The sequence below is a fragment of the Taeniopygia guttata genome, chromosome 4 (genome assembly GCF_048771995.1).
Source record: "Taeniopygia guttata chromosome 4, bTaeGut7.mat, whole genome shotgun sequence".
NCBI lineage: Eukaryota > Metazoa > Chordata > Aves > Passeriformes > Estrildidae > Taeniopygia > Taeniopygia guttata.
Window position 1 is genome coordinate 4,119,424 of NC_133028.1, and position 24,750 is coordinate 4,144,173.

Consider the following 24,750-nt stretch of genomic DNA (forward strand, 5'->3'; position numbering starts at 1 on the left):
TAAAAGGATGAACAAGTACAGATATACTGCAAAATACGTACATGTTTATTTGTAATCAGTGATGAGTAAGGTAACCAGAAAGAGCCAGTCCTCATCAAACATGAAAGAGCCTCATTATTTATCAGAGAAAAACAGTGAGCATCCAGCAGTTATTTCAGATAAGCTCACCAGAAATTTCCCTATCAATTCTGCCTATGGATCTTACATCTAATAAAAATGGCTTAAATATCCTACTTTTCTTTTCATTAAGGCTGAATCACTCTAAACTACCTCATACTGTAAAAACAAGTTGGTATCGTGTGGGCAGTAAAGTATCAAGTTATTGATATATGATATTAATTCTATAGACTCAAAGAAAAATCAGGTAGTTTCACCTGTTATTAAAAGTGAACAAGGCCATCTTTCATTGAATTTGGATTAAGAGCAGGGACTTAAAAGACACTGATGGGTTGTTTCATTTCCCTGAAACACCTTTTGGGGTGTTTTCCTTTGTTTGAAGTTGGCAATCAGAGAGAACTTTTACATTTAAAATGCTTAAGAGAATGGGAAAAGTGATGATTTGGAGTTTGGTAAACAGACCAATTTCATACTTCTAAACCAGGCAAGAATTGAGGAGTATGTGAAAGAAAGGTTCCTGAAGGAAGAGTTGGTAAATTGACAAAACTGTTGGGTTCCTTCTTGTCAAGATTATCAGGAGTGAAAAAAGGTTACTCAGCTAGTGACAAAATGAGTTTTGCTATAAATTTATAATAGAAATGGAACAACTGGCTCACATATCCTTGTCTCTAAACTGCAGAGAAGTGGATAAGGAGCTGGCTGCATGGTCACACTCAAAGAGTTTTGAAGGGCTCACTGTCCAAGTGGGCACCAGGGATGAGTGTGTTCCTCAGGGGTGGTGGTGGCACTGGCAGTATTTAACATCTTTGCACTGACAGGGACTGTGGGATCAAGTGCACCCTCAGCAGGTTTTGTGACAACACTGAGTGAGCTGTGTGGTGCCACTGGCATGCTGGAGGGGAGGGATGTCATCCAGAGGGGCCTGGACAGGCTGGAGAGGTGGGTCTGTAAGGACCTCGTGCAGTTCAGCAAGGCCAAGTGCGAGGTCCTGCAGCTGGGTCAAGGCAATCCCTGGCACAAACACAGGCTGGGAGGAGAATAGACTGAGAGCAGACCTCAGAAGAAGAGCTTGGGGTGTTGATGAAAAGCTTCACATGACCCAGCAACGTGCACTGGCTGCCCAGAAGCCAGACATTCCCTGGAGCTGCTTCCAAGGCACCGTGGGCAGCAGGGGAGAGAGGGGATTCTCCCCAGCTCCCAGGCAACCAGCCACAGTATGAGGACACAGTCATTAGCTGTGCCAGAGGAGGTTTAGGTTGGACATTAGGAGGGATATCTTCATAGAAAAGGTGATTAGACATTGGAATGGGCTGCCCAGGGAGGTGGTGGAGTCACAGGCCCTGGAGGTGTTTAAGGAAAGACTGGACAGGGCAGGTAGTGCCACGGTGGTGCTGGATCATAGGATGGACTCAATCAGCTCAGAGGTCTTTTCCAACCTAGCTGATCCTGTGATTCTGTGGAAGCAGAGGGTAAAGAACAGCACTTAGGAAATAATAAGGAAGTAAGCCAAAGAAATACAAGATATGAAAAGTTCAGGGAAGGAAAACCAAACCAAAAGCAAGATAGGAGTACGAAATCAAAGAATTGCAGTGTTGGGAAAGGACTGAGATGAAGTCAGGACCATAAAGTTGGTTAACTCCACAATAATCTCTACTTGCCTAATAGAACAAGCAAGTAAAGAAAATAAAAAACTCGGGGTCTTTATTTTGGCACTGTGAAAAGACAGCTAGCTTCCAGGACAGGAAGGCTGGGGCTGGGTTGTGAAAGTGAGATGTTTGTCTCACTGGAATATGGTATATTCAATGGTATATTCAAGTAGCTCATGTCATCTGCTTTGGGAGATATTAAAGACATGAAAAATACAGAAAGATGTTTTAGCTGAACAGTTTGGGTTGGAGATATATTTAAGTAACCTCTGCATAAATGTTTGAGTGTATGCAGATATATTGATACATTGATACATGTGAGGGTAAAATGAAGCCATAGTAAGTGCACTCAGTTCCAAAGTATATGGCTATGTGAAGCATATATACTTATACAGGTTTGGATAAACCTTTATCCAGAACAAATTTGTGAGAACTGATTAATTTAGGAGTCTCCAACTCCTGTTGGTACAGAATGTCCCTCACTGTCCATGAAGGGACTACCTGACGATGTGGTAACATAAAAAATTTATCATCCTGACACTGAGTCGATTTACTGCTCCTAAAGGACAAAGGCACCAGTGAGTTATGCAGGTTAATCAAAATGAGTGCTGATAAAATCCCTCATGATCATATATTCATTATAAATTATGTATTTTATGGAAGCTCTGTCTTATGGCTTTCTCAAAGTTAGAACGGTGAAGAATTCCTAATTATCCTATGAAACATCTTAAAGATGAATTTAAAAAAATTTAAAAGAGGCAAATAGATGTACCTGTAGTGGCTCTAAAGCTGTGTGCAATACCTCTCCCAAATATTTGACAATAATAGGAATTTAGTTCATTATATGTAGCTTACCTGTTGCATCCCAGTAAAAGGAGCATAGATCTGGAATTCAGAGTTTATGCAGTTGGATTCCTTGGAAAGATCCAAGCCTGGGGTAGGCAGTGTAGCAGCTGAGAAGATCTAGTGTTGGTAAGCAACTCATTTCAGGTTAAAAGTTATACAAGAGTCCTCCAGAGGTGTCTTTTAAGTGGCGTTTGTACCGAGTTTTGATTCAGCCAAGTGAAAGATCCTGCAGGATGTTGTTCCTGGTTCAGGGAGTTCACAGGGGTTTGCCTTTGTCAAAGGTGCTGGATTGGATGATAGTGCATACCCTGAGCTTTGGGCATCAGGGGGATCATAACTGTGATCCACAGAAAAAGCTGTGCAGAAGCCTCTGGAAAGGTTAATCTATTTCTTAGTGTATCACTGTTCCTTCAAAGAAGGTGCATGGTTGCAGACAGAGTTTATGTAAGGAAAAGCAGATGAACAAAGCTCAAGACACAACTGAAATATCCAACAAAAAAATATTTTTTGTGCAATAATCTCAGTTCTTTTGAAGGTCCAATTTTTTTACATAAGGCTATGTTTAGGCCTAGGAAAATACCTCAATTTATATGGATGCATATATAAACACACATAAATATGAAACCGTGTATCCTGCATAAATGGAAATATGTTATCTAGAATTTAATTTGCAAAGCAAAATTACACTGCACTTGTCTTCATTATAATATATTCATGGAGACAAGAAGCAGACATACCATCTATATGTCTGCATTCAGTAGGTTTAAATTTAGACAGGTCAGACTTTTATCCTTATTAAGAAGCTCTTGGGCTCTGGGGAACATGCTCTTGTGCTTTATCAAGTGACTAATATGCATGCATTTGTGAAGATTAAATTTATTGAAATTTCTCATTAGAATAATTTTCTGCAAAAAAAAAGCATTTCTGACACCAAATAATATTAAACCATTCCTTAAAAACAATGTAAAATGTTACAGATTCAAGACTGAGGCTTGAAACAAATATGACCATAGAAAAAGTTAGAGAATTGAAGGAAATACTATTGTATGTGCTTCATTACATACTGCATTCTCAAAAATTCAAGGCTCACCTGCTACAGTGGTTACAGCTTCACTTCAGCCTATTTTCCTATTCCAGGCCATGCTGAATGAGCTGGGAAGAAAATGGAAATTTAATGGCTTTGTGATACACAAATTACAGCAGCCCTACAATAATTAGCAGGGCTCAAAGACCATCCCTAAGATATGGTCCCAGAGGACTATTCCTGTAAGAACTACTATAAAGAAAGAGAAGACTTTGGTGCTATCTTATGTTCACTTGTTTTCCCATCTTATTGCCCTTAAAAGAGATGATTTGGGTCCAAGCATTACCATTTTTTATTAAATAAGAATTCCTTTCCCCTGGGGCATTCTAAGTTGGCCTCCTAATGCATGGCATAGATCTGCTAATAGGTTCATCCCAAGGCCATAAATGAAAATGAGGTTTGTTTCTTGCACATGGAATTACGGGGGACTGAATTTCCATAATGACAGACTTAACCCACAATAGGAGATTTTGGATTGTGTTTCTTATAGAGAAATACATCTTGTAGCTCTTGCAATTATTTAACTCCTTGAGTTGGAAAGTGGTGACACTAAATCCCACTTCTAAAAGTACTATCAGATAGTGCTATTGCAGATTTTTAAAGAATAACAGCTGAAGTTCAGACTCATCAGTTACTTTGACTGTAATTGTGTTTCTTGACAACCAGAGTTTCAGATGAGTAGCACACACACAGAGCTATTCACAGACAAGATGTGCCCTCGAGGGAAAACATCAGCAGGTTTTTCCAACCTGAGCAAAATCAACTGAAATTCTGAACAGAACAGCTTACAACAAAGTTTTCCATGAAATCCACAAAAGAAGTCTGTGTTTCCATTAAATGAGGGAGGTCATAATGACCTTTAGGAAGAGAGCTGAGTGAGGAAGGTTAAAAGTAGCCTTCTATCTTTAATCTCTGAAATATTTTCTTCCACACTTGGGACATATTATTATTATTTATGTACCTCACAGAAGGAAAGGAAGAATAGTTCCTCTATCACATCTAATCTTACATGACTGATAAGCAGCTGCTTTAACAAAAAGGGTTTGTTTCATGTAATGTCATTAAGATAGTGATATGAAATCAAAGTAAAAAACTATCCAGTATCTGAAAAATAATTTCTAACCTCTTACGTTAGATATTCTCAAAAGCTTTCTTTTAACATCAGTTCTTTCTGATTCTGACTAAAACATCATCAAAACCTTTTGAACTTGTTACCAGGTAGGTAATAGTGTGTCTAGAATCTCAAATGAAGTATACAAGAAATGTGTTCTAAATCTCATCAAAGACCAAATTAGAATTCTGTAAAACTGGATTAGAGCATCAATATCTGAACCAAAAGAGTGCAGAAACATTTTCATCACTTTTTTATACCTGCAACTGGGTTCAACATTTCCATTATCAAAAAGTTAGAGAAATTACAGCTTTACTCAGTGTCAGGTAGGATGTTCCGTATTTCATCACTCCTTAACCGTGACAGATAATGTACAAAAAGGATTTTCTCACTTATCCATCATGCTGATGCCCTAGAGCAGCTGGCCCTCTTTGGGTCAGAGGTGTGTCTGTGCAAAACTCTCAGACTTTAATGATATGTGTCACTTTGGCATTTTTACATGGCCTTTTCCAGCTTTCGTTTCAATTCCTTACAATCCATCCTTTTTTAACTGTTCTGTCTGTACCAGTCTGGGTGGTGCTTCTGCAGGGTTGGTTCTCTGTGCTCAAACTTCCCAGACAGCACCCAGAGGTACCTGTGTGGTGCCTGCCTTTCCCACCACCTGTTCTTCCCTTTAAGCAAGAAAGAAAGCACATTGGGATTTTTTTCCATCAGATCTTTGAAGTCAGACTAAACATGGACCCCTACTTTAAGTTGATTTCTGGTGCCTGGGTACAAGTGATTAAGCCAATTACTTGACCAGCATTTATATTGTGTTCTTATGCTGTTAGGCTTAACTTACATCCCTTAAGAAAATATTTTATATTAATGTCTTTATTTACTGTCTCTTTACATTTCCATGCATTCATTTAATTAATCTTAATTGTGTTTCTTGAAACATTTGGAAGATTTAGGCACTTTGTTGAATGTATATACTTTTAAAAAGTAATTTCACAAGCTGTATTCTTTCTCTGCTTTTATTCAGTAATATGTTTAGGTCCATGTGCACCTTCGCTCTTCACTTTATATTCTCTTTATCAACTACAGATAGCATACTAAGCAGGTCAAAACAAGATTTCAGATTTAAGCAGTACTCGCCCCAAAATACCATCTGGGGTAAAATCTGCCACCCAATCTATTGAACTGTTTATATCACATTATCATGGTGGAATTTTCCATATTTCTCCATATTTCTTCTCTTTTTACTGGAGAATGTCCTTGGCCATACTCAGTCTTCCAAGATTTAATTCTGCTTTTTCCATGTTTCTTCCCAATAAATGACAATTTAACTCTTTATCTCTCTAAACTCTCTCTTTACAAGATCTTAGAACTGCTGTTACATGTGTAATTTTGCTGATATTTAAGGTTATATGCTCTGAACATCCTTCTCTTTATCAGAAAGAGCAACCTCACATAGACTCCATCAGGACTGGTGGTCATAGGAGTTTGAAATATGTTCCTACTTTATTTGGCAAAAACAACTGTGGTGCAGTAGTCAAGCCATAGGTTACCTAAGTTATGAATTCACTGAATACTACTTGGTACTTTTTACCATAAAAGCCTTTAAAAATTGGATTTTTCTCTTTATCAGGCCATTAGACATAAATATTAATAAGGAGTCGATGCAATACATGGAACCAGAGGAGGTTTTCCTCCTGTTTGTCTTCAAACATGCAAATAGTTTGTAATTAAAAGATGTTGTACAGAGAAAACAGTTAAATTATGAACAGCACTGTCATCACTTAGCATTCCTCAGCTGCAGCCTAGTTTTGCATTGTGTTCCTGCAGTTACATCTCGTCTCTAACAGCCACAATAACTCTTCATTTTGCCCACTAGACGCTCATTTTTGTTGAGTTTTTAATCCCATAAATGCACTGCTTTAAAGCAACATCTGCAGATACTGCAGGAAAACCATGATGATAAAAGTTTTGAAGGTTAAGAAGGAAAATGCTTGACCCTGTTGTTAGGTGGAGTGACTGGTATTAGATATAAGTCACACACTTCCTTTTTTTCAATAGAAAGAAAAGAGAGAAAAACAAAGAACACACTGACAGAGCAGGGAATGCACATTAATCATTATTAAGACAGAAATACTAATCATTATTAGGTTATAATTCACATGAACCTTGTAGCACAAAAAAGCCTGAGTGCTCATAATACATACCCTCAAAAGACATTTAAGAAGTATTTATTTTTCCTCTTCCAAAAGGCAGGCTCTTACACTAGCAGTCTTTACTGGCACTGAATAAGTCCCCCATTCTCTAAGCAGTTTTATTTAATGTAGTTAGGTGTAGCAACAGGAAAAAAAAAATACACTCTTTTTTCAATTTTAGTCTACAGCTAGGTTATTAAGAAAATCCCAGTGGATAATATAAGCAATTATGTTTACTCCCAAACCTGCTTTTCCAGAATTTGGATGATAAAAATACCATTTACAATAAAGCAAACTGAATATCCCATTTTAAGTCCTCCAATATCAATCCTTGGGATGTTGTTTGGGAAAAAAGTGTGCCTCAGCCTGTACAGCTGTCATTGTCTAAAAATGTACATTTTTATAAACATCACCTCTTTGCAATTTTATTGCTATTTTCTGGAACTTGAAAGTGTGCTCTGTAAATAAATGTATGCCCAGAATTTTTATACTTCCCTCACTTGTTCTTTCAGCACAGTTTGTCAGTTCTCATTTCCAGTGCAAGAAAAGCATAATTCTTTTCCTGACCTCCCTCATGCAGTGATGCAGGAGGCCCAACCCTCTGGATTACTCAACTTGAGGGTCAATCCACAGGTGTGAATTGGATATTTATCCCACACAAGTGTAATTCTTGTTGCAGCCACTGGAATTTTCGCTGCTTGCACTGGTGTGGATGCTTTTGTGCAGTTTGGCTGTACAAAACCACACATAAAACAGAGTCACTTTGAAATCTATCAAAACCACACATAAAATAGAGTCACTTGGGAACCTATTGACCAAATTCATGCCCAATCTGATGTCAGTCAGCGCTTAACTGGGATGGAGCTTTCTGTCCTCTCTGGCTGCCATCCAAAGTTGCCAAAAATGTTCCCCTTTTGAATCAGCAAGCCCAGTGGGGCTGAGCCTGTGCTGTGGGAAGGAGTGAGAGGAACCCCCAGGCAGTGGGGTTGCTCATCGTGGAGGAAGCCCTGTGTCCTTGGCCAAGCATAGCTCCTTCAGCACACGTTCCCCTCTCTCCTCGCTCGGCGCTACGGCACAATATTTCTCTTGCTCTCTCTCTCACTATCTCTTTTCTGTATCTCTCGGAAATCAGACTGGAGTTCAGAGCACTTTCACTACCTTTTATGAGGTAGAGTGTGATGTCATAGATGGGGGCAGGGCTAGTCAACTTTCCACCCACCCACCCACCTGTGCTGAGGGAGCTACGCTTGAGACTGGAAGCGGTGACTCCTCAACGGTGAGTAACCTCCTGTCTCATCTATGTCTTTATAGCTCTGGGGGTGGAGGGAAGACATGAGAATGGGGGAATTTTTTTGATAGTTTATCTTTTTGTTTGTTTCTTTGTTTTAATTAACCATAGGACTCACAGAGTCAATTGCATGTGTTGTCGTAGTCACCTGTGGAAAAGCATTTCCTCCCTGTACAGAACTCCCAGAGTTAACTTCACCTGCAAAGCAATTTCTCTGCACAGGTTGTCCATTGGCTGATGGTTAAACTGATCATTCAATGTTTATCCTGCCCCTGTGCAAAGGCAGGCTCTGATCCCCTTGAACTCAGTTGCTGAACTTCCATTAATTTAATTACAGTATTTAATTATGGTGCTGAGCCATAATTTTCCTGAAGTTCTTTATGATTAAAGATAGATGGTGTTATTTATATATTTATCATTATTAGCTGTGGATAATGGCTGTTTATATGGGACAGGATTTCTTTTTTTTTTTAATATTCTTTATTACTGTTTTTATTCATTTTATCCAGAGTATTTATGAAGCTGTGTGTATTGACAATAAGCCAATTAGAAGACCTTTTTCATAGATGAAATAAAATTCAAAGGTAAATTGTGGAAGACATAACATTAAGTAGAAAACCCAGAAGAGATGTAACTCAGGCTTAGCCTTTGAAATTATAAATCAAAGCATTTGATTTTTTTTTCTTTGATAAGAACCTGAGATGGGCAGGGATGCTGCTGACTGAATTTCTTGGTGTGTTTTTTGTCTCACTACCTAAATGTTACAATTTTACTTTAAAGCATTGTCTTGTTACCTATTTCCCTCAGCCCCAAGTATTACTGCTTCACTGTTTTAATATCCCTCAGCATATTAAAAAAGACAAGATGGACTATGAAGATCTTCCTTTCTTGTTCTGCCTCCTGGGTATCTATTAAAGCTGTCAAGATGTCAGAGCTCTCATACTAAAGGGCAGAAGAAGGATCATATGAAGATTTTGGACCCTAGGGAGACTGAAAATCTTGCTGCTCTTGTTCATTTTACGTTCTTTACCAGCTTTATGTGGGGTCTGGTCATATCCCAGTGGGAGGCACTAAAAGGCAGCACCATGTACTTTAAATCACAGAAAGAGAATGCAGTCCCAGCCTTTTCCACAGAGGGGATTCATAGGCTGATTGATGAAGTACTTCTATTTTCAGGTGACTGGGTGGCTTTGAGCAGTTGGGTGAGGGTGCAAACCATTCCATCTTCTGGCCAGTGGCATTGCTGGGGATTGGTTCATAGAGATGGATAGATATTCCTCCCTGATGACTCGGGGATGCTCTTTGTATCCAAGCACAGGACATCTAAATGGAGTTCAGGGAGGGTGAGAGTCTTGTTTACAAAGCTACCTACCAAAACTTTCACAAATGGTTGTTTGCCTCCCTGTCAAAGAGAAAAATAATGACAAAGAATATAAAAATGTCTCCCTTGCAGGCTTTTCTTGCTTTGAATAATGTGCACAAGGTGTTTTATTACTACTATTTATTCCTTTAGTAAACCAAACACTGAAATCTTCAAATCTTCCTTTGCAAAGTCATGAACTTGCCTAGCAAATTTAGCTTCCCCAGCAAACTTTAATCTTTTCAGGAAAGAAAAAGAAAAAACAGGTTAGTCGGTCTCTAATGTTTCACTGGGAAAACTTCATGGGAATTGTTGCTCTTAAAGATGATTTGAAGTTTGTTCTTTTCAGAGGCAAATGCTTGGAGGTAAAATTTAATTTAGATCCTAAGCACATCTTTGGCTGATGAGTTTATCAAATTGCCTTCTCACATAATTATTCTTGCATAATGCAGGAGACTTAAGTTTTTGAACAGAATTGATAAAACACAAAGAGCAACTGTACAGTGCCCTAATCTCACTTTAATGATACAAAAGCATTTTGGTGGCAGAGAAACTCTTTTTAAGACTGGTGTAAGTAGTGGGAAAAGGGAATCAGGATTGGTGTCACTCAATAAAGGTGGTGAATTAGAGACAGTGATCAGCACTGAGGGGGTATCGTGGAACAGAGATGTCGGTGGATTATTTTGAATCCACAGAAAAATGCTTTCTAAATTTGTCTTGTAAGTAACAGTTGTCTGACTTCTGTATAGTGGGGAGTTTGTAGAGGGGAAGATATTCCAAATTACATGAACTGTTGCATTAATTACCCTGAAATCTGTCTGTGCCAATTCTAATAACAATTTTTTGTCCAGGTAACCCCAGGCTGTGAGTTTGACTAAATAGCTTAACACTGGGAGAATAAATAAACTAATGTTGCATTTACTGAGCTAATTCCCCTGTTAAATTATTTTACTGGTAGCTGTGATTAAGAAAAAATATTAAAATGTCCAAAGTTCACAGATTCCTACATTTACAGCCTTGGCTTAAATGTGTTTTCAGTCAATTACGAAGTTTGTTTAATATTATTTACATGTACATTACATTAAATTAAATATTTTAAGGCCTAGATTTCAGCTGATTTTATTTAGTGTTTAATATGAAAACTTTTAAAGCAAATATCTGAGAAATTTCTTCCAATACATGCTAATTCAAATGAGTTAAATCTTCATAAATTATTAGCAAACTGAAAGTTAATTTTTGATGCAGCATTCTTAAAAAATTTGTACTTGCAAACACGTTGTGTATAATCATCTCAAAACAAACCAAATATTTTAACTAGTCTATTTACACCTATATATTTAAGGAGATCAACATGTAGATGAAAGATTTATTCCTCAGTCATAATGGCAAAGGGTGAGCAATAGTTTAATGATGTAAGATTGTGGATGCAAGAGTAACATAAGATCATCTACACGGATCAAGCATTTCTTTCAGTAGGATTAAAGCAGCTATGTGAAATTCCCAATTTTTCTGTGTTTGCCAGGCTGGTTTATCTTACGAGTTGAATTAAAACTTTGTGGGTTGGTTCTTACCTTCTCCTTCTCTGCGAGAAGTTGAGGGAGAGCTGTGAAAGGCACCATCTGTTCCCAAACCATGTCAGCTGGCAAAGAGATGCTTCTCCCCCTGCCCTCTCTTCCTGCAGTTTTGGGCTGGTTTAACACCATTGCCTCAACACAAATTGTATGGATTTAATCTTGTTGAAGCAGAAGTCACAATAACAGTGCACAGCATTCTAGAGGACTCTTCCTGTTGATTTAATTTGCAGTCCTTTTAAACCCCGACCTCAGCTTGTTTGAATTTACAACACAAATTTACACACATTTACACTTGAACTGAGTGTAGTGGATGGAGGAAATCAGGACTGCCTTAACACCCCTGGACTTTCTGATCCCAGGACAGTTGCACTCAAAGACATTACACATGATTCTTTTTAATCATAATCCCTTGGATTTTTATCTGAGTGTCTCAAAGCAAACACACGGTGTGAAAGTGAAAACAGAAATAAATATTGTCATTATTTCCTTTCTACAAATAATGCTGAGCCACGCTTAAGGCAGAAGGATCTATAGAAACACAACGGGTTTGAAACGCTACATACTCCTTCCTGACTGCAGTGGTTTTAGTTTGTTAATTTAAGATTTTTTTTTAATTTTGAGATTTCTTAATTAATGTGTTGATGAGTGTGGTGGGTTTTAGTGTTGGTTAATTACTTATGTACTTATTTCTTGTTGTGAGATAGGATTAGGAGAAAGGTAAAGTAGGTTTAAAATTTCAAAAGCGTATAAAGAAAATTATATTAATAGTAACTAAAAGAAAAAAGTAGAAAGAATTAAAATAAATTTTTAGAATACTTCTTTTTTCTTTATAACATTTTCTATTGATAATGTAAAGAAACAAAACTTTAAAATTTTAGTTAGTTTACTATTTTTAAAATAGTACACTATTAAAATACTCAGTTAATGTTCAAGACCAGTGTTTTTCTGCCTTGCATTTGATATTCCAGTTTCCACTCTGGATGGCCAAATCAAAATAAAACCAAAACCAACCAAACAAACAAAAGCAACAAAACAATCGCAAAAAAACCCAAATAAACTACAAATACTGCCATCAACCCCCCCCAAAAAAAAAAAAACATATCAAGAGAAAGACTTCACCCAAGTTAAGTATGGTTTGAAAAAGAATTAGAAAGAAATCCTACAGTAACAGTGGGAGGCTGCCTCACTCAAGCTGTGCAAAAAGATGAGAGTAGGTCTCTGGTGTAATGGAAACTGATTATTTTATTATTCTGAAAGATTTTAATTGAATTATGAAGAGGTTTTTGCTCTCATCTCTATTGCTGTGTGAATACTGACTCATCTAGCCAAGTGTAAACATCTGCATCTGAAATGTTCACTCCAGCCTTCCTTAATGTGGAACTCAAGAGCCATTTCCAGAGGGCAGAGATTCTTATTTCAGGTAGACACTGACAACTGCTTAGACTGGTAATACCATAAAAAATAAAGGCATAATCAGGTGAATTAAATCATGCATACAGAGTCAGAAAGTTTAGCCTTGGGCTACTTTTGAGGGATTATATCGATATGTAAGTAAATTCAACTTTCTGTGAATTGAGCTGATGACTAATTTTTTTTCCTGAACAGAAATGTTTAAATTGCTTATTAAGGAGTATTTATCTATGTAAATTTTCTGATCTCTTTATGTTCTGGAGGTTGGAGAGATTTGTATGTCTTGTAGTTTGTGGAGACCAAAAGAGAATTAAGGAAAACAGTCTCAAAAACATTCAAAAAGTTGTTTGAATTTTTGGACCACTAGGCCAAATCCAAGGACAGTTAATTTTTCTTTGCAGATGTTGAGCACCTGCCCAGATTCACTGTACTATTTTTAGGATTCTAATGCAATTTAAGATCTCTAAACTGAGTTTTAAAGGTGAAGTGCTCTGGCTCATCTCTGTAGAGAAAGAACCCATGAAAGATCTCAAGTGTTCCATGACTCCTGGTCTTCTTCACCAAGCAGAAAAGGAATCTGGAACCTTTTGGTCCAGAACCTGGAATTAGGTAGCTTATGTGCAGTATAAGACTTAACATGTAGAAATGAAAACTCTGAACACTTTAACTCAGTCACCAAACACACCAAATTAATGGATTTTTTTCTGCTTTCATTCCCAGAGAAATTGCTCAATAAGAGGCATCTGAAAAAAATTCTGAGGGTTCAAGTGACACCAGCCATGACTAATATTTAAAGACATTTAGTTTGAATTTTTCTGATGCCAACTAATTGCATCAGTCAAGTCTGGCTAATCATGACTAATGTACACTCTTTAAAAAGGAACTTTTTAAGAAAAGAGCCTCTGCAAATGCTTTTTTCATTTCACCATACTTCTGAATCTATACCTTCATCACCTTTAATTAAATTCTGGATTAGTGATAAGATTTGGAGATATGGTTGAATTAATTTGTTTTGTGGAGGAATGGTTGTCCTGAGGTGAAAAACACAGGACCATTTGGATTATTTGAATCATTGAGGATACCAGGGAATTAGGGAAAAGGCTACCTAAAGTGCTGAACTGCAAAGGAAAAGAGACTCCAGGAAAATTCATAATCCCTAACACAAGTATTTTCTGAAGAGAGTAGCACTGGACTTAAACAATTTCAGTTAACTATTGAAACTTCGTCAAAATATGATATTTTTTTCCCTCCTTTTCTACAATTACTCTTTTTTTTTCCCCATTTGGATAGATCACTTTCTCTTTTAGCAGTGAAAACGAGATTGCCAGCATCATCTGCACAGGTCATAGATACATTTGTATGTGCACAGAGAAGGCTCAGAGAAAATATTGTTGCCTACAACTACCTCTGAGGAGGGTTTAGAAGAACCAGATCCAGACCTGTCAGAGTTGCATGGGCACAGGGACAAAAAAAGCATTAAAAAAAGTTTTCACATGGAAAATACCAATTGGATATAAGGTAAAAATGTTTTAACTGGAGGGTAGTGAATTTCAAGTGCAGGGTGGAGTTCTGTAGTCCAGAGATGTGAAATTATACATCCTTGGACATACGCAAATTCAGCAAAATCCAAAACCTCATGTAATTCAAATTTTCAACAGGACATTGCACTAGATGACCTCAAAAGGTTCTTTTCATCCCTAAAGAATATTTGCATAATAAAACATGTGTAATAAAAATGAGCCCGTAGAATTCAGAGCAAGATTTTATTCATTCTAATTTATTTTCAATTTGCTGTGATCTTTACTTGTTCTTTCCCTGTGAATGGCAACAGCCTTTACAAATATTTTTGTTTTGTTCTGGTTTAATTTGCTTGCACTAAGTAAGAACAGGTAATTACTACCTGTTTTAATGGTTTTTAATGGCATTTAGTGTTAGCTAAAGTTAAAAATGTAATGAACAGATGCATTTACAAATTGTTTGTTCAGTAATTGACCAGGGTAAAAAATCCTTCTAGTAGGGAACTCTCGTTACTTACTGAATGTTGTTTAACCATTGATTGAGTTGGCCAAATAAATGGAAGACTTAATAATGAATAATTTATTCAGTATAAAATTGTAGAATTTCCATTAGAAATTTTTGGTCATATGTGATTAAGCCAGCTCAGTCTGACTGAATTAGAGCTTCCCCTTGAAAACTATGGTGGAGTTTAGATTGAGTTGATCAACACTGGAAGGACCCTCAGCTCCAAGGGAGTGAAATCATTTTAGCACCTCAAAAATTATCAATATTTTGAGTGGCTGAAGCCTTTATCTGCTTCTACAAGACATAAAATACACATGAACAGCAGGCAAACTTTAGCAAGTGAGGAATAGTTGTCCGGGTGTCATCTTCCATTCTACAATAAGATTTTTTTTTTTTATTATTATTCTGATGTATTTGATGCATTGTTTCCAAGCCTTTTCCTGAGAAAATCCAGCTGTGCCTGTGGAGCACTTATCTTCAAAGTGTCCCTGTGCTGACCTGGCAAGTATGACTTTGTAGATAGGAAAGGAGCTGAAGGAGCAGATTTGCCTCAAAAACTGGCAGATCCTTGCAGATGAAGACATGGAGATAAATCGCATACAGATACCACTCTGACAGTGGTACAAATTTAAAAAGAATTTGGGGAAATAGCACATTTCTCAACTTCTCCTAAGTCCTGCTTTGTGCTGGTTTTTATTTTGTTTTCTTTGAGACAAAATCAAGAGGAATAGCAGGAGATAACACATTTATTTATGTAGAGCATACAGTGTTTCTGTGCCTTATTGATTTTTTTTGTATCCAAAGTCTCCTGCATTTTATCACTGAGTACAATTTCCAGCCAACCAGACATGATCTGGACTCCTTTCAGGTAAGAGTGTTAGAAAGACATGGGGTTTTTTCTTTTTATTGTGCCTGTTCTCTAGATAAAGAACAAAAATTTGCTCCTAAAAGTCAGATTGAAAGAGCATTAGATCATTTTGGGCTTTTAAAATGTATTTCCGTCTTCAAATTACAAGTCAGAACTCCAGTTGGGAGCAGGGAGATCAGTATCACAGATTAGTTAGAGATCATTTCTTTCCCTTTTTTTTTTCAAAGTTAGCTGCAATTGGCTATGATAATGGAAATGTGTACTGATGTTTTTGTCAGAGACCTGCCCATGCTTTTCTGTGACCTCAGGTTCAGACTGAGTTGTATCTTGGGTAGATTTCAGGCATGTGAATCCCTGTGTAAATTAGAGTAAATTGCTTTTTTATTTGGTTTGATACCGAGTTTTGGCAGACTTGCTACTCTAATTTTCTTCAGGAATCCTCCTGGCAATATAAAAAAGTTTTAGTTATAGCTGGAGTTTTCCTCTTCCATCAGAAAGAGTTTGGACTTCATCTTGCTGGAGACGTTCTATCTTGTTGAACATTAGGTTTAAATCAGTCATACAAAATTCTATTTCCTGTTGATCATCCAAGAACTCAGAGAAAATTCCATGGGGCAGAATGGTTTTGAAGTTGTCAATGTGGTTGTGCCAAGTTTGCTTCAGGTAGCGTTGGAATTGTGATGGCCATTAGACAGTCCTGCTCTTAGTCCAGGACATTCCTCCCTTGCCATCATCCTCCAAACATTCCTTCTGTGCAGAACGAGGAAGATTTGGAAGAAAAAGCCCTCAAGTCATCGTGGCAGAAGACTCATTCCCTTGTTTCTCAGTTGTGAGTTGATGTAGAAAGTGTTTCTTCCTCTACACTCGGCCTTAGCAAAGACAACGTGTGGTGTAAACAACCCATCTACAAAACTCCTTTAGCTTTAGTCACTGAGGATTTCTCCCTTTTCCTGTAGAGTTTTTCCAGATCTTTTGGCATTCAGATTGTTGTGAAATACTTTAATTCAGCAGCAGACTCTGAAAGTTCTGAGACAGTGCTGTAGCATGAAGAAGACTGCTAAAGCAATTGAATTTTAAAAATCTGATGCTGTATAGGATTGTGGTAAGAATTGTACTGGTTTGGCAACTTTTTTTCTCCTGTGAAATGGCAGATAATGAGTAGAAAAAGAAAAGCAAATGTTTCTGAGAGATTGTTTTGTTTGATTGATTAAATTCTTAAATGAATGCAACAAGACATTAATTAAATGTTAAATACTGAGGAAATAACCTACATTATATTTGATAACTAGATTAATTATTGTAATTTTTTTTTTCATAGCAGTAGTATTGGAGAAATAATTTATTCACTGTAAATGCATTTGTTGTCTAGAAAAAAATAATATCTATCAAAAATTCAAAAACTTATTTTCTACCTTTGGGACCTGCAGGCTGGAAAGACACTAGCAACAATTATTTTCAAGAAAAATAATTAGGCGATTAGGTAATTAGTTAACTTTCAGGTGTTTCCTGAAAGTGTTCTTCTCAAAGCAAATGAATTAAGATATAATTTTATAATTTATACTTTTGCTTCTAAAATACTAAAATATTTACTTGGAATAAGTAAAGCAAATGTAGAAATGCATTTCTATTATGCCTGTTTACCTTTTACTAGGAATGTCAGTTCTGGGAGTATTTTTAGTTGTTTCTGCTTTTGCAAATTAGCATACAGCAGTTGGTAATGTGTTTTAAAATTACTGTAGTCCATAGAAGACAGAAGATATCCACAGTTATTGCTGTATTTTTGTGCTTTCTGCTGTCCTTGGACATGGCAGCCTTTGTTTAATACAACCAAATGGGCTTGGGAATCCCCTGGGTTTCTTACCTGTAATTGAAAAAATGCAGATGAGGGTGATTATTCAGTGGATTGGGCACCTATAAAACACAGCTATCCCCAGAATGAATTAAATATTCATCATGTATAAAGGAGTAAGTTAATTGCAGTCAAATGTGAAAACAAATAGCCAGGAAAGGACAAGTACAATACAATTTTCTCTGTGTAGCTACAGATCCATTTTAAACATTATTATGGCCATATTACATTCCAGATAAAGACTTCTTTTGAGATAGAGAGAGATTTTCAAGTATTTAGGATAGTTGCCTCCAAATGGACTGTAGCTAGCGAGAGCCCTGTGAGATTTTGAAGTGCCTGACTAAAACAGACCCTCAGTGGTGCTGATAAAGAGCAGATGTCTCCTTCCATGGGGAGGGGAGCATCTGAATAGCAAACAGGCCATTCTTGCATTGGCTCTCTCTAACAAGTCATATTTTATGCATGAAATGTGCCACAGAAACCTAAGATGTGATTTTATAAATAAGATCTTTTACTGGCATACCTCTTGTAGGTGTGGATTTACTTTTATGTGCAGCTGAGAGGAAAATGTTCTCTTGCATAAGAATATAATCTGATAAATTCAGACTCCTGATTTACCATCCAGGTTCATAATTGCACAATTGTAGCCTTATTTTCTCTGGGGACTGTTGTTTGACTTTTGGGGTGGGATAAGAGCAACTATACCTTGTCCAGGAAGGTGTCCTTGGAAAGGAGAAGAAGCAAGGAATTTGCCCAGAATTCACAGAAATCCTTAAGGCTTGGCAGTGCCTAAGTCACCTGCTAAAGGTGTACAAATCAAACCTTAGCCAAGAGCATTTGAGAAGCTACAGGTTCTGTTTCAATGTGTAAAATAAATTATATTTTCTCCTCCCAATATCTATAAAGGGAACCAGACCAAACTCTATTTATCAATAGCTCCTCATACTATTTTTTTGTTTTCACACCTTTCAAGGTCAGTAGGGGCTGTTGTTATCAGCTAAGCTGCCTTCCTGCATAACTGATGCCCAGGCTCCCTGAATTGATGTGCACTAAAAATGTCCATTAGTTAATACATATTAAGCAAAACCATCCAATATTGATTTCACAATTTCAAGAAATAGAATCAATCTTTCATGAGTTCTTCTGATTAATTAATATAACTGCTAAATAAATAATTTCAAGTAATTAATAACTAAAATGACCTGCTTCCCTTCTCAGCCTTTAAGTTTTGTTTTATCTTAGTCTCACATGGAACTTGAAATATAATCAGCTTTGTTACCATGTACTTGCTGATTTCAGTCAGTGAAAACTCATTTTTTAGTCATTCACTTGAAAGTGGGAAAAACAGAGCTGGCTGAGTCTTTGCCATAAAAGATGTTTTTTCGTTACTGAGTGTCTCCAAGTTCTTTCCCAGTTCCTCAGTATTGTTCTTGCATGGAGAAGAGGACTCAGTATCCCATAACTGTGAACAGACAATAAACTGAATATTATAATTGAACCTATTTAATCAGTCTCCTCCTTTTTGTGTACTCAAGGAGTGATTGCCCAGGATCCTGCAGAGAATAAAGTTCCTTATTGTGTAATTAGGTATCATCTGCTGTAGGTCTGGCCAGAATTAAATATTCATTTGTGGCTTTTAGCAGCTAATTAGATATCAATCACTTGCCCTCTGCATGACTTGACACTTCCCAATTGTTATCTGCAAATTTCATCAAATGAATGACTTTCTTTCCAAGTTTTTAGTAGAAATATTAATATTGTGAAGCCTCTAATGGTTTCTCCAAGACCCCACTGCAAAATTCACTGTTGAGCACTGATTTTTTTTTTTATGTTTGTGTGTATATGTACTTCTGGAAGCAGCTGCTGGAGAATCAGAAATCCTTCTGTGTATGTGTCTTGTTAGTTTTGTGTCAGTTAACTGAGTTTTTAATCCAACTGTCATGTATTACTGAGCAAAAGACCTTTCAAAGATCCAATTATACCCACAGCATTATTTTAAGCAATTCAAAGTTTAATCATACCAAAATATGATGTAGGTTACTTTGAAAATATTTTAACCCACACAGCCCTTAGCTTACCACAACTACATTTCTTTCCTCTATTTATGGAGTCTGCCACAGACATTGCATCATTTAATTTGGGAGTGCTGTCAGCTGAGCTGGCCTATAATTTCACAGGTCATTTTATTTTCATTGCTCAAATATATAGAGACTAGGAACTATCTACAATTCTTTTGATGTCTTCACCCACTTTTCAAGGTTTATTAAAGTCAGCAGTAAAAATATAGAACATTCTTAGGCAACCAGCTCTTTTAAAACTACCCATTCTGTATCCTTACTCACTGAAAATACAGATTAGGGGTTTTTTTTCCCCTCAATTTCCCTTAATTTTTATGGATATTTATTGTTATAAATATGAAGACATCTCTGGAAGTTAGATTTTTTCCTTTCTAAAACATAATTCTTTCCCAGTACAGCAGTGTGACAACGCAGGGAGAACATCTCTTTTCATTGCTTTACTATTAAGGACAAAAATTTCCAGCTTTATTCCCTCCCATTTCTTCAGCTATTTTGTTATTGCAATTGCTGGTTATTTTACTTAGATTATATGTATATGTAAAAGAAGAGAGAAATCTTGATTATCTCAAGATTCTGGAAAATTCTGCAAATAGTGCAGGAAAAATGCAGAACAGCTGATAAGCAGCTCAAAAACTCCTAACCCAAAGGATTTTCTCTAGGGGGAAGAAAACCCTTGAATTATTTTCTTGGCAGATCTTTTCCAACATTACTTATTCTAAGTGACCAAGTCCAGTGCAGTTATTCTTAGGTTCTTTATTAATTTTGAATTTTCCTCAGCATTCACTGTTCTTAGAGTTTTGTGGGACAGTAACCTAAGTTTATCTTTTATTGTTGAGAGAGCTTTTTTTTTTTTTCCCTAAAAGCGGGCAAGCATATTTTTAAAGAAGTCTAACCAGTAGAACATCATTATTTTGTGCATCAAGTCAAAGGCTCTGTTGGCTGTTATATCTATAATTCTGTGGCTATTGCAGGGAGTAAAGGTTGCCTTCTGTACTGTGAAGTAATTTTCCTACTGGTGCTTTTGTTTGAGATGTTAATTTTCCTTCTTATGACTTTTTTTTTAATATTAGCATAACATTTGGAAAAGTGCATACGTTTCTGTGCCCAGATTTTGTAAGGAATTAAGACACTCAGGGCTTGATTCACTGCTGCCTCATTCCAGCTTTGTGCCCGTGTGGCGAAGCAAAGCTTAAAGCTGGAGCAACGTGGTGGTGTGGGAAGATCTAAATGTTAATTGGAATGATGTTCATTCAGTTTAATTCTTCTTTGCTGAACCATAACACAAGTAAGGAGCTGGAGACCATAAGAAAATCACTGGAAGTGTTTAGGTGGCCAAATTGGATGCATGGAATGACTACCAGCAGATTTTGGGGAACACTCACAGCCTGTGATGGGGTTTTATGTCTCTTTTCTTTTCTGGTTCCAAGACTTGGAAGTGTTTTACAAGATAAGTGGGTATTAGAGGCAAAGACTGAGTCTTAACATCTTAAAATGTTATTATTGATGGTGAGAACAGGAAGCTCTTACCTACTCTATCAGCATATTGAAACTGAAGAGAGTTAAATGGCATCAAAACACGAAACCTGGTTTCCTTTTTGTGTCATTACAGCCTGCATCTGAGATTCTGCATGCCCTTATCACTAGAGTCCATAAAATTACTGATTTCTGTGTTCAGAGGTGTAGATTGAACTCTGTGTATGGGTTTAAGCATCTGAATTTGGTGCCCCCTCGTTTTGAAATGCTTCCTTTAATTATTCTGTTTCTTAATATATGTAAAGCAGCTTTTTGTGGTGGTAAATGTGAAGCTGTTGGAAACCTTCAGCAACCAGAATTCATTCAGGAATGTGCAGTAGAGGCTCAATCCAGTCAGTTTATCCACACTGATTATGAAGTAAACACTATTTGATGGTATCACTTTATATTCAATATCAATCCACCAGTGTTTCAAAAAGAATCATTTAACAATGAATAATGCTTGATTGTAGATCTGTGTAGTAAATTAGAATATCCTAATTTAATAGAGTGTGATCTGTTATTTGCCAACAAACATACAGATTGCCTTATAAATCATGCAGCAGTGTGGTTATAGAATAACACTAGACTGGATTATATTTCATTACTCCCTATTGAACAGTCATGTTTCTGCCATGTAATGTAATTTTCCATCTTTTAACTTCATTTCTTTTACTAACAGAAATACAAATTAGTCCCAAGGAAAAATATTTACTAGGGGCAGGCAATTAACTGTGCATTTCAGGGAATGGCACCATGTACGTGAATGTCATTAAAATGGGTTTTTTTCTTGGTTTTCACCTCACTGTATGTAGCTGTTTATGTATTTGATGAACCATAATGAGTTTAAGGCCAGAGCAGAGGAAATAAAATACCCCAGGTAAGTATAGATTAATGTGGTTTCAAATACAGGCTTTCTGTAATGTCTATTTTTGTTCACATCAGTCACTGACACTTCAGAAGGAAATTTCTCCTGAACTCTTCTGTTAATGACTCAAAATGCTTGAGGTGAAGTATGGTGTGGCTTTTGTTATTGCCTTATGACTGTTTGTCCTGCTTACCCTTGCTTAACATTTATATTTCACAGCCACATGCTCCCAAAATAGGGAGCAGGAAAGGTTTGGAGTGACACAGGCCATTTGTACTAATTAAAAATAGCTAAAAACTTACTGAACATGTGGGGTGGAATCAAAAAGGTAAAGTAATGCTCCATCTCATATCATTCCTACAGTCTGGGGAAGACATAAGTAATTGAAGCAGTTTCTGTGGGATATCTGAAAGGCTTTAGCACAAAAAAATCCCACCCTTCAGTATTTTAGGAAAGGGATAATTGAACATCAGAAGTAGTAACCTGGCTTTCTACGATCCATAGGAGCATATTTTTAGGACTTACCACTTTGAAAATATCCACTTGGATCTGGCAAGTGCCTGATTCTCATTGTGGAACATTGAGGAATTGTCTTGGAAGTCCCTATGGTATATTGAAATCCTTGTGAAAATTTTGGCCAGGGTTATGTACTTCACTGCAGTATGATGGAAGCTTGCTGATGGAAGTCCCAGTGTTTTGAACTCTGTAAGTCCTTGAGGGGCTCTTACATCCTGAGGACCCCCAGGAACCTCAGGCAGGTTCATGCATGGGAGAAGCACAAAAAGTACAAAAAGCCTGGTAACCACAAAATAACATTCCTTGAGACCATAAGTAACTCACACGTTACAGGAGCTGCCAAAACCTGCAGTTAACAGTCTCATATTTTCATTTCTGTAGGGGTTTCAGAGCCTCCTTTCATCTTTTCAGATGGGATTCTCGGTGCTAGCCTCGCACTGTTCCTGTAGACATCACTGGAGGCGTTATCCTGGCCTGACAGGAATAATTAGAACAAATTGGAACACTTGGGAAAAATCCCTGTTGACCTGTTTTGCAGTTGACGTGTAACAGTAAATTTTTAAAGGTATAAGTAAGAAGTAAAAGGGTTTGTGAGAGAAAACTTCTTAAACTGTAGAAAAAGAATCATCAACCAAAAAAACACACAAACAGACAAACAAAAAACAACCTCCAGACAACACAAGCTTTTCTTTTAACTTATTAAAAAAATTGAATGTGAGGTACCACATTTTTACTTTACTGTTCAGTGCATGATGTTGCCAGTGCTGGATACTCCAGGGTACCCCAAGGAAGAGGATTTGATCCCTCCCTAATGAGATCTGGGAGGATCCAGGCTCCAGTCAGGAAATGGCCCAGTGATCCAGCCATGGAATGACCTTGCTGTATTTTGTGTTGGAGTAACCTTGCTATATTTCATTTTGTTTTCTGTTTGTAGCTGGACAGTGCCACTTCTCTCATCCAGGCAGCTAAAAACCTGATGAACGCTGTGGTCCTTACAGTGAAAGCATCATATGTGGCTTCTACTAAATATCAGAAGGTGTATGGCACTGCTGCAGTGAACTCTCCAGTTGTATCTTGGAAGATGAAGGCCCCCGAGAAGAAACCTCTAGTAAAGAGAGAAAAACCAGAAGAATATCAGACAAGAGTGAGGAGAGGGTCCCAGAAGAAACATATTTCCCCTGTACAGGCCTTAAGTGAATTTAAAGCTATGGATTCATTCTAAACCACTGAGCTTTACCAGGAGGGTTTTATATTCCTTTTTGTATGCATACCTGCCGACTTGTGTGCGTCTGGCATGGGGTGGGGGGGACAAAGTGACAATTTGCATGCAACCTGAGCCTCTATTCCAGTAAATAACTCTCTGCAGTGCCCAAAATTCAGGGCATTGCCTTCTGATGTTAAGTGGACTTAACTCCAAGCTTCCTTTTTAAACGAAACTATAGCGTTAAATTGGCCAAAGAATTTGTGTCACGGGGGTATACGTGTGGAATAAAGGATAAATTCAAGTCTAAACCCCGAAATTTTTATGCATGCAAGAAACATTAGGTTGGCAGGTATATTAATGAAAAAAAAAAAAAAAAAAAGGAATTGTAATGGTAGACCATAAAGCTTGTATTGCTTCTGTTGCAGTGCAAAAATGTACTAGCCAATATGCTTCAATGTGTGGCCCAATAATTAAATAATATAACTTTTAAGTCATCTTCATTATAGTATGTGAATTTTTAAAACAGATTCAAACTAATTCATCTTAAAAATGCTTCTTTTGAACCAGGTTTTGTTCTTTATATTCTATTAGTGTTATGACTGCTCACATTTCAATTAAGCCCATTAATATGACCAGAGGTTTACTTTTGCCAATTGAATTCCTTATGGTGGAGTATGAAGCACAATATGGTGATTGACATTGCCTTTTATATTATCATTATTATTCTGATTATTATTATTATTATATTAGTAATAGAAGACCTGGTGGTGGAATGTTTAGAGACACGGGGACTGACAGTGTGAGAATTTAGAGGCAAATATGTAGGTGTAGCTTGGATTACAGGTATCTGACATACCATTGTAACCACTAACTCAATAAACTCATTTAACCTTGGAATCCTCAATCTGGCTCGTCTCCTTTAATGCACAGGTATCTCGTGAATAATAGTTGATGTATAGATTCACTAATTCTGCCTCGTGATTCCTTTTTATTCTTAATTTTTGTGAATTTTCTCATTTTTTTAATAGGCAGAATAAACCAAACATGGTCAGTGGGTCAAAACCAGAGTTTAAATCTGAGGCAAATTTAACCCTTAATACATAAGAGACATATGTGTCATGTGGGATTAAATTATTTGTTTAAATGCAACGCCTCTGAAGAGTCATAAAGATAATTCGACTTATTCACTTGTAAGGTTGGCACTT

The 24,750-nt window shown here is 37.0% G+C and overlaps 1 protein-coding gene across 6 annotated transcripts in view; it reads left to right on the forward strand.

The window, feature by feature from the left end:
• The window catches only part of CTNNA2 (catenin alpha 2), a 471,460-nt gene extending 447,011 nt beyond the window's left edge, over positions 1–24,449 (forward strand). For 3 of the 6 annotated variants that reach the window (XM_030270317.4, XM_072927893.1, XM_072927894.1), the window contains 2 exons: positions 8,129–8,272; positions 23,276–24,449. In XM_030270317.4, coding sequence (XP_030126177.1) covers positions 8,129–8,272; positions 23,276–23,563 — 432 coding nt within the window. In that variant the 3' untranslated portion in view covers positions 23,564–24,449. The remainder of the gene's footprint in view (positions 1–8,128; positions 8,273–23,275) is intronic. The other 3 variants (XM_072927892.1, XM_002188730.7, XM_072927895.1) reach the window with 1 other exon arrangement.
• Positions 24,450–24,750: the final 301 nt, after the last annotated feature.